At 27.1% G+C, this 11,272-nt stretch overlaps 3 protein-coding genes across 4 annotated transcripts; 2 read left to right on the forward strand and 1 right to left on the reverse strand.

The window, feature by feature from the left end:
• Positions 1-50: 50 nt before the first annotated feature.
• LOC108002616 (syntenin-1) lies at positions 51-2,629 on the forward strand. Its single transcript, XM_017064395.3, has 8 exons — positions 51-238; positions 458-523; positions 625-801; positions 874-984; positions 1,142-1,377; positions 1,445-1,598; positions 1,674-1,783; positions 1,862-2,629. Exons 2-8 carry the CDS (start codon positions 473-475, stop codon positions 1,914-1,916), a joined length of 894 nt encoding a protein of 297 aa, XP_016919884.1. The 5' UTR covers positions 51-238; positions 458-472; the 3' UTR covers positions 1,917-2,629.
• Positions 2,630-2,634: 5 nt separating this feature from the next.
• LOC108002667 (protein brunelleschi) lies at positions 2,635-7,810 on the forward strand. Its single transcript, XM_017064473.3, has 12 exons — positions 2,635-4,280; positions 4,362-4,635; positions 4,709-4,907; positions 4,983-5,194; positions 5,254-5,452; positions 5,514-5,928; positions 5,997-6,217; positions 6,323-6,680; positions 6,753-6,909; positions 6,984-7,161; positions 7,235-7,458; positions 7,533-7,810. The coding sequence occupies exons 1-12, from the start codon at positions 3,343-3,345 to the stop codon at positions 7,722-7,724; spliced, it is 3,567 nt and encodes a 1,188-aa protein (XP_016919962.1). The 5' UTR covers positions 2,635-3,342; the 3' UTR covers positions 7,725-7,810.
• LOC108002615 (ATP-dependent DNA helicase PIF1) lies at positions 5,458-10,512 on the reverse strand. Of its 2 annotated transcripts, XM_062083561.1 has the most exons (2): positions 9,244-10,512; positions 5,458-9,174 (listed from the first exon to the last, which is right to left on the reverse strand). In XM_062083561.1, exons 1-2 carry the CDS (start codon positions 9,899-9,901, stop codon positions 8,045-8,047), a joined length of 1,788 nt encoding a protein of 595 aa, XP_061939545.1. In that variant the 5' UTR covers positions 9,902-10,512; the 3' UTR covers positions 5,458-8,044. The 2 variants fall into 2 exon arrangements, with proteins under 2 accessions (XP_061939545.1, XP_016919883.1); XM_017064394.3 differs by having other exon boundaries at positions 7,999-10,512.
• Positions 10,513-11,272: the final 760 nt, after the last annotated feature.

The raw sequence follows: 11,272 nt of genomic DNA on the forward strand, positions 1-11,272 counted from the left end.
GTTTGTAATGTCACGTTATATATAATGATTTAAACCAATCAATACATTGCATTATCAGAATTGATGTTAACACGATCCAATAGCAAAATTGTTTTGTTCATCACTTGTAGTTTATCAATGATATTTTAAGTATTTATTGTGACGTGTACTTTCGTTGACGTATATATAAAGTAGTGCAATACCAAATAAAAATTACTTGTAATACAAGTTATCACAAATTATCGGTTGTTTTTTAAAGGTAAAATATCTAAACATTTCTATATATAAACATTTATGCAGGAATTTTTAAATAACATCATATCGATATACGTATTATATTATTTATAATATTTTTGTTGTTGTTGTAATAAATAATTTATTAGTTTATTACCTTATATTACCTTATATTCTTCAATTAATTATAAAAAATTGTTTTTATTTATTAAAATATATTTTATGTTGGTATATTTATTTCTAGAAAAATTTATGCAAAATGTCTTTATATCCAACGCTCGAGGACATGAAAGTAGATCATATGATGAAGGTAAGATAAGATTCTAATTAATATTTCTTAATTAGAGAAAATTATCTACATAGTATTTATGTGACATTGCAATTGACTTATATAATTTGTTATTTTTATAGGCTCAACTACAAAGAGAATCACAATATAATGTTCCACCTATATCACATGAACAAACTGGTCCATCGGCACCTGTTTATAATTCTCTTTCTACTGCACTGTATCCTTCATTAGGAAAATATATGGATTTAGAATTTACAGAAGAAATGATAGCACAAAACATGCCTGAATATTCTCTTGTAAATCATATTATAAATGTACATGATATAATTTATATTATAAAAACTATATTTTAGAAATCTACATTTCAGATGACAGTAAATAATTCTACACCTTCAGGTTCTTTACCAGGCATAATTGCACCTTTATCTGGACAATCTTTAGGATTACAGAGAGCACAAGTTACAAATGGAATAAGAGAAGTATGAAATGACAGATCATTTATGTTTATACGTATCTATATATTATGCATTTAACATATATATTAATATCAAATTGATATAATATAAATAATTATCATATATGCTAAAAAAGCATAAAGCATATTTTTCAAAATAATTTGTGATTCTATCATTTTAGTTGATATTATGCAAAGATAAAGATGGAAAAATTGGTTTAAGAGTGCATGCTGTAAATAACGGCATCTTTGTATGCTTAGTAAGTCAAAATTCACCTGCTGCAATTGCTGGATTACGATTTGGAGATCAAATTTTGAGCATCAACGATGTTTTTGTTGCTGGATATACAATGGAACAAGTACATAAAATGTTACGAAATGCTGATATTAATGGTATTAAAGTAATAGTAAGAGATAGGTTAGTTAATATTGATTATATATTATATAATTTCAATATTTTTTATTTAATGTTTTATTGGTTTTAGACCATTTGAACGCACAGTGACAATGCACAAAGATAGTACAGGACATATTGGATTTCAATTTAAAAATGGAAAAATAATTGCATTAGTAAAAGATTCTTCAGCTGCTAGAAATGGACTTTTAACAGATCACCAAATATTGGAAGTTAATGGAAAGGTATGTGACATGTATAAGATTTATATGCTCAAATTAAATTTTAATAAATTTGAAAAATATCCTTTTTTTTTTTAGAATGTTATAGGTTTAATGGATAAAGAAATAACAGCAGAAATTGAAAATGGTGGAAATATAATCACAATAACAATTATTCCATCGTATATTTATGATCATATGATTAAAAAGTATGTGTCCATTAATATAGAATATTATGTGTAATATATATCATATTGCAAATTTTTTATCACAATTATTTTTTTCAGAATGAATAACAGTTTATTGAAAACTTTAATGGATCATTCTGTGCCAGATGTTTAAGATAAAGACCAGGTATAGTACTGCGTTTATATTTACAGTATTGATAAACATTTTAATTAATATCTTTATAATAGTTATAATAGTTATGTCTAAATTTTTTAACTAAAAAAATTATAAAAAGAAATAGTTGAAGTTTCTCATAGATATACGCATTTAAATTGTTTTTTAGATTTTCATAATATTAACACATAATAAATATCTAATATTTTATTAATTGTGTTATTCACAATATATAATAATTATTTATTATTAATATATTTTTGTTATATAAAAATATAATATCAATATTTTATCCTTTTAGAAAGAAAAGAAAAAAATAAAAAAAAAAGAATAGTTTATAAATTTTTTTATATTAATAATTCAATTTAAATAAAAATCTTTGAATAATTATATTCAATTATACATATATACAATTATATATATTACTTAATATATTATAACATATCTCTGCGCACATTTAAACAATTTTTTCTAAATTTTTAACACATTCTTAATGTATTTTCACTTTAATTTTAAATTTTTATTTTTTTCTTTTTTATAATAATATATTTCATTCTACCTGCTCTTTTATATAGTAAGAATTGTTAAATTAAAGTAAAATATTTTGTACCTTACTTTTTTAATGTGCCAATTTTCTGTATAATATATGTATATCTATTAATAGATAAAGATAATATATGTAATACATTGAATAAAATTTATGTTCGCAAAAATTAAAAGTTTCAAATTTAATATCTATATTTTATCCTTATCTATTATATTCTTATTTATTAAAATTTATTTTTTTATATTTAAAAAGCAATTATCATTTTACTGGTCAATTTTGCATAGGCTTTGAAAATATAGAAGTAATATTAATAATATTATAATAAATGTATTTTTTTCCACTTAAGGCGAGATTTATTCCTAAATTTATATTTCCTAAAAATTAAAACTTTTCTTGCAGTTGTCAGAAATTTCAATAATAATTATAATTTCCATATATCAAAATATACATTTTCTTTTTTTTACTAAAAATTCAATAAAATTTATATTAAAGCTTTAATAAAATAAAATATAATTACGTTGATAAACAATGTGAATTTTATTTATACATTAGTACTTTCAAAACTTTTATTCATTACAACAAACATATTTCGAAAAAGGTTAACAAGTTAATAATTACTAATACGAATACGAATGTTACTTGATAAACTTCTTGTAACGCACGCGCATTTGATCTGTTTGTTGAACATGGCAGTTGTTTTATTAATCATGTCTGCTAATATAGCACAACAATTATCAAAATGAAATGAAATATTAAATATTTGTAAAATGAATACAAAATTCGATTATTGGGTTAAAGAATTGTTATATATTTGTTATTATCTATTATTATGTGAACCTATAAGTACCGTAAAATACTACTAAGTAGTGAGTGATATAAATGCGCTCGGCTATTAGCGTTATTTTGTCGAGTCCAGTACCCGACAACAAGATGTCTCATCCCGATTATGAACAAACTGCACATGATCATGCAGCATTGCTTTTACTTTTGAGACCTATTGGTACACAAATCAAACAAAAGACTATTACCAGGTTATGTGAACGGATAATTAAAACAGGCAGTAGATTTTCTGTTGCTGATTCTACTGGTGGAACACGTGAAATTCTTGCTAGATTTGTTAGGGAACATCCTGTTGAAAATAACGATTGGGGAGATTTCCAAACTCACAGAAGATTATTAGGATTAATTACTTTTGGCAAATATGACAATCAAGCAGAATTAAATGAGCTATGTAGAGTTCATGAAACTTTAAAAGTGAAATACAGTGCAACATTATATGATTCACGTGCTATTCTTTTTGGACCATTAGAATCAAATAATGTACACGAACCGCCAACATCATTTAGTACACCTTTAAATTTTAAAACTAGAGCAGTATTTTATACAGATGAGACATGTCCTGATCTTGAAGTTCATGTAATGGAGTGTCTAAATTCTTTATTCTGGATTTTAGAATCTAAAAGATTAGAAAGATCTAGAGAAAAAATAGACAGAGTCTCTCTTTTATTGGCACCATTTGAAAAAAAAGATTTTATAGGATTAGATCTGGAATCTAGAAATAATAGAAAAAGATGTGTAGGCCGTATGACAAAACATTTAGGCGATTTGTGTCTTCAAGCTGGTCTACCAGCAGATGCCTTGAGTAATTATAATTCTGCAGCTAGTGTATTACAAGCTGTAAATGATTGGTTATGGCTAGGAGCAGCATTTGAAGGTTTATGTGCTGCATCTGCTTTAGTGTTATATCCAAATATGTGTAGAAGTCTTCCATTACAAAGAAATTCTTCCCTTCAAGAAGGTAGTCCAGGTAAGCAAAGGTATGTATAAAGTAAAATAATTTAAGATATGAAACTTTGATTTTTTACATAATGTAGATAATAATTTATTATTATATTTAGAAGAGGTTCACAAGCTATAGCTACTTTATTATCACCACCAGCTATAGAAATAGTAAAAAGTAATATGCCACATATTTTACTACCTGAAGAAATATCAAAAAAATATCGTGAGGCAATAGTTCATTATAGCAAATATCAATATGCTGGAATAATTGAGACAGAAGCTAGCTTTAAAGCTACAAGAATTTCAATAGAACAAAATTGTACTTTACAAGCTGCTTCTTATTTAAATAATGTCATACTTATAAACTTGCCATTGAGTGAGCAAGAAAAAGTATGTGACATAATCTGGAATGTTATTGATTTATTAAATATCAAAATATAACAATAATTGTGCAATATTGTAGATTGATCGGTTTACCACATTATCAGATTTATATACAAGTTTTGGTTTTATAAGAAAAGCATCCTTTTGCTTAAGATTAGCTGCAACACGACATGTATCTCAAAATAATCCTAATCCAGATTGGCAACAATGTTATAATTTGATGCTACAAGCTACTTCTGGATTTAAATTATCTTTAGACCCAGTTGATATGTCTCCTGGTAATTTCTTTTTATGGATCGATAAATTTTCATTATGCTATGATGAAAATGTTAAATAAAAATTTATTTGTATAGAATGTCATAGAGGTTGGCCTATTATTCAAATTCAAGTGATAAATGAACTTGTTACTGCTGCTAATCGTATGGGTAATCCAGCATTAGCAACAAGACATATGACATTCTTACTTCAAACAATGTACAATTATTTAACTCCTAACGAACGTAAAGAAACTGCTTTGCAACTTCAAAATGTATCTCAACAATGCGAAGGCGCTCCTGTACCTCTTGTAAGTTTCAAGGAAAAATGAAGGCATTTTCAGAATTGTTAATCAAATTGTTCTAATAGGTTTTAGATTCTGGTACAGTTATACCTCCTGCTAATTTAACGAATATTCCGAAAACTAAATCATTTATTTTAAAAAATATGCAACCACATCTTCAACCTCAAAAAATTGAAAGAGTGAAAGAAGATCATGGTCCATTTTTATTTACACCAATTAATTTCGGATCATTAGAAAGAAAAAATATATCTAAAAGTAAAGTTGGTATGTACATTGGTTAGATGTTACCTATAAAATTATATTTATTGTAAAATAATGGTTACAGATTATTTATGGGTAGAAGGTGATATTTGCGAAGTATCAATGCAACTTGTTAATCCTTTGCCGTTTGAACTTCACGTTTCTAACATGAGACTCCTTACAAACGGCGTAGTATTTGAATCAATTCCTGAAAGTATTACACTTCCTGCTGAATCAGGACCAATTGCGGTAACGTTAGCTGGCAATCCTAAAGAAATCGGAGATTTAGAAATTCTTGGTTTTAGTACGCATACATTGGGAGTGAAATCAAATTGTAGATTAAGATATATGGAGGAAATGAGTCATTCTCAATATACAGTTGAAGTAGTTCCAGCTTTACCGAGAATAGAAGTAGCTACAAGTTTACCTCAAACTGCAAGTTTTTGTTCTGGAGATAATATAGTAACTAGCGCAAGTATATCATTATATGGCGGAGAAAGGTATATTCTATTAAATAAATAAAACATCGGTTACATAATTTTTTCTATAAAACTTAATAATGTTACAGTGCCGAATGTACTATAACAATTAAAAATAACGGTCAACTTCCTATCGAAACAATCGAATTATCAGTGCAATCAACATTAGACACGTTAACTGAAAGTAAAATATTTAAATGGAACGATGAAAATTTAATGGCACAATTACCTTTAAAACCTGGCTCTAATGCTAGTTTTATTTTATATTTATATGCAGCTACCGATTTTATAGCACCTACATCTCGGAATGGTAATATTGAATAAAAACTATTTCTATTCTTATTATTATTTTTTATAACAATTATATATAACAATATATTTAATTGATTGCTAGATATTTTAAATATGTTTTCAGATACTAGTAGTAGTACTTATGTTAGTCAACCCAGCAGTTTAATGTCTCATTCAGGACATAGTTCATTACCATCTAGATTAAGTTCTCCATCACATACAAAGAGACAATCCGAATTAACTTCCTCATTCAGGTCAGGATTAAGTTCTCATTCAGGACATTCTTCCTTAGCGAGTTCGCGTTTGTCTAAACTTGCAGTTCCATTGCATACCTCAAATGTTATTGAAGGTCAATTAAAAATAAAATATTCGGGTGGTGCAGGTTTAACGGCAGGTTATTGTCGTATTTCTTCAGTTTTTATCACAGTTGAGATGTTACCTAGTGTGCAAATTACAAATTGGGATGTACTTCCAGCAGAAACGTAAGTAGATAATATATTATTATATTACGAATATACACATAAGATGTCATGATGTAAAACGTATATTTTCAGACCATCGCAATTTTATCTTGTATTAGATTTAACAAATATGACTAATCACGAAATGGAATTGTATTACACGGAAACTAAATGTATATACATGGAGGGAAAAGAACCTTGTAGAATCCCTGTCCCAGTTGATCGATGCCCATTGAATAAATTATCTATGGTAATTAAAAGTTTTATTAATTCTCTTTATAATGTAATAAAAAAATATTTCTTTTTCTTGTATTTTATTAATAGTTAAATGGAAATGGTGATATCGGAGAACTTCAAAAAGTTTGTTCCGAACATATTGCGTCGTTGGTTGATTTACGCTGGCAATTATTGGGCACAGAATCGACCGGAAAAGCGACTCTTTCTGGCATTACTCTCACTCAAGATATGTTAGATCTTGTTAGAATGAGCCCTCTACAATGGGGTATGTTTTACTAATCATTGTACATAATAGCCTTTCATTTAATGCTAAATTAATAATTTCATATGTTTTTCAGAGATTAAAATAAATGATACAGTTGTAAAGGCACAAGATGAACTTACATGTAGCTTAGGTGAATGCGTTAGTGTCGGAATAGGAATATGTAACGCTTTAGAACATCCATTGAGTGATCTTATGTTATCTATCAATTTTTATCAAGATCATCATAATGGCGTGAACAATTATCAACTAGAAACAAGATTATCCATTGCTGGTGCAAATAAAATTATGCTTCCAGCAGTGAGTTATTTTAATGATAAAAAAAATCTTAATAACATTCTATATTGTTCTGATAACTTTGTTTTTTTTTCTAGTTACAGGAATATGGAAGAATTTATCACGAATGTCGTGTAGTATTTTTTACGGCTGGTCAATATAAAATAGATATTCAATGTAGCAGTAAAGAATCAGCTCCAAATACACCGATTCTTTGTTCAGAATTGATAAATGCTGGACACACTTGGCGTTATATACCATCAATAGAAATCACAGTTGACGATTATTAATACATATATATGAAATTATTAAATGCGTGATTTTGTAATATTTAATGAAAGGAAAAGAAAAAATAAAATATATTTATGCTTTGTTATGATGCAATTATATATAAAATTTAGAAACTTTTACTTTTTTTAATAAATTGTAAAAAAAAAATTTGTGTTTTCAATTCTTTCAATATCTTCTCAACATAATTAAAATAATGTAATTTCAATTAGTAGTCAAAGAAAAAATAGAAAAAAAATAAAAATAAAATAATTAAAAGTGAAATAAAATTATGAATAAAAATATAAATAAAAAATATTTTATTTATACATGATTATTTCATTTATATTTTTTGCTTCTTTCCTACAGGAATTATTTCCATTTCTTGTAAATTTCTTCTAAACTTTTTATAAAACATAAGTACGTCAGAATGAGCCCATACTTGTTGATTATTAAATTCTAAAACTCTTAAAGATTGCAAACTTTGTGCTCTTGAAAGAGCTACATATGACTGACCAGCATCAAATACTCTTGCAAGACACATTTCAACACAGTCTAGAGTTAAACCTTGACTTTTATGAATGGAAAAAGCCCATGCTAACTTTAATGGAATTTGTTTTCTACAAACAATAGTTCCTATATTTGTTCTTAAATTCCATTTTTCGAGTTTTGCATGATATTGAATACCTGATTTAAATTGCACTATTGGAACATTATCTGCAAACTTAATAACCACTCCTCTTGCTCCATTCACTAACCCATTAGAAACATTTATATTTTTTAACAACATTACTTGAGCACCTATTTTTAATATTAATTTATCAGGAACAGTCAATTGTTGATTCAATATTTTAGTCATTGATTGATCGGAATCTTGTGCTATGTAAGTTTTAGATTCACCTTTTAACTCATTTAATTGAAATTCATTAATTTCTTCAACTTCATTTACATGAGAACAAAGCCTTGTTGCTAAAATACCATTATTCTCTATTTTTTGTTTAGCTGTTGCCTTAAGAGTTTTTGCAATATCATCTGTCACTCTACCTATTCTGATATTATTTAAAATTTTAATAAACTCAGGATCTTTTTGTCTGTAAACAGTTTGTAATTCATAATTGAAATGTATACACTTTGTCCATGCATTACTTTGAAAACAAAATTTTGCTTTCTTATCTTTCTTTGAAACCGGTGGTAATTGGAAAAAATCTCCACATAATATCAATTGTATTCCACCAAAAGGTCTTTCATTTTTACGAATATGTCTAGCAACAGCTTCAATCTTATCAAAATAATCCCCATCTACCATAGAAATTTCATCTATGATTAAATGTTTCGTTTTTCTCCATAAAGCAGCAGAGGAACTACGAGAAGCCATTTCAAAACATCTTTCCGAATTTGCGGTTCCTAATCCAATTCCAGCGAATTGATGTAAAGTTATTCCGCCTATATGACATGCCGCTACTCCGGTACTTGCTGTAGCAATCGTGACGTCAGGAGGAAGAGCCGCTATTATTTTTCTCAATAAGAAAGATTTTCCAGTACCTGCACTGCCAGTAAAAAATATATTTTTACCACGAAGTACTGCATCCAAGATTCTGTTTTGTTCTTCCGTAACTTGTTCTATTGTTGGATTTTCGTAGAGTTTCTTCGCAGTAGATGGTTTCAATGTGTTTTCATTTTCATCGATCCGTTTTCTCTTTTTAACAGCGCTAGGGGATGGTGTCGTAATTGTTGCACGTGATACAACGAGAGCCTTCTCTTTAGCTCTATTCATTTCGGTACTTGTAGCGGGACTAATTTCTTGATAACCAACGAACGGTTTATTAGAAAATAATTTTTCTTTTAGCGAGTTTTTCACTTTATCTTCTTGATCTGAGATCTTGATATATATCATTTTTAAAAAATTGATTAATTGAGTTGTCGGTGCATTCGATAAAAATAGTGTACAATTTTCTTTTTTAAATTTAATAGAAGCTTTTCCTTCCGTCATAAATTTATTAAAAACCGATATAGATATTAGCGATAATTTTGTGGTTGTGTTTGCTTTTTCTGCACGTATTTCGATATAAATTTCACGAAAATTGTTTCGAATTAAGCGTAAAGTTGCTGATCGATGATTTGTTTTCTTTACAATCGAACCTTGTGAATTAGTCCACTCGATTAAAACAGAACACGTCACTGAACAATTATCTTGATCCATATTTGTTTATAAAAATATTACATATAATTAATTAGATGTATTAGAATACGTATTAGACAATATATCTAAAAAATTTTTGCATGCATTAAACAAGAAAATTATAAAATTTTCATAAAAAGATACACTGCACCAACTATTCACATTTACTTGACGCCATAATTAATTGATTTGGCGGGATATTTATTTACGCGCCAAATGCTAGGGACATTTTTTGTTTCAAAATGATGAGAAAATATATATATATAAATATTTCATTGGTTTTTTATGTAAACTAGAAACTTATATGAATACTAAATTGTTGTATTTCATTTTATCAAATTATATGAATACCACAATCTAATTATGGTATTTATCATTAATAAATAATTACATGCATATAAATGCAAATAAATAGTTGGTTACATTTGTTAAAATAAAATATTGTAACTTAATGATTTAAACAAATCTAGTTACATATTTGTTTTTACATTAACTTAGAATTTAAAGATATTAGTAATTAATACAATTTTCTATGTTGGACAGATTTTAGTAACTTATATAGTATTTTTATCATTAGCATATTCATTTAAAATGGTGTTAATTTTCCTATAACTATTCATTTAAATGGAGACATATAAATAGATATACATATAATATACATATATTGTCTGACATTTAACATAGAAAAATCAGAGAGTGCGGGTCATTTGTTTTACGTTACGTAAGGCTTACTCGTTGAAAAAATACTGCATTCTGTGATATGAGATTCCACTTGAACAACACGCGATTTATTTTTTTTTTTTTTATTCACATTATATTATAATACCGCCTTTTCATGTATTTTATTTCCATTCGCCTCGTTTATACAACATATAGTTGTGAATAATGTTAAAAAGAAGCATAAGCCAGAAGATAATATGGTAAATATTTTCCGAAAAATTATTCGTGTCCAGAAAAATATGAGATGCATATATTTGCATGAAGTACAGGCACTCAAATCAGCTACACTGTTACTTTTTTTTTTTTTGTTCATTTTGTGAACTGACCCACATCTTCGAGCTTATACTCCGAATTTTGTTTATGAGGCAAGACATTCTAAAGAGAAATAGGTACATATTTGGCAACGGATATATTTAACGATACGATCATAATTGACTATCAGATTGCATTATTCATGTATAGGACTTAAAATAATATTTACGCGGAAATGTTAATTATTTTAAATATATGCTTCTGTTTGACTTTTACTTTCATTTTAAATCATTTTAAATAAAATTTATTTTCTCGTTAAATTAAGTTGTACGTCGTACGAAATTGATACTTATAGAACTATGAAATTACGAGATAATCGAAAATTTAAAGGCGGTATATATGTATATTTCGTACGATTAA

Source organism: Apis cerana, linkage group LG13 (genome assembly GCF_029169275.1).
Source record: "Apis cerana isolate GH-2021 linkage group LG13, AcerK_1.0, whole genome shotgun sequence".
NCBI lineage: Eukaryota > Metazoa > Arthropoda > Insecta > Hymenoptera > Apidae > Apis > Apis cerana.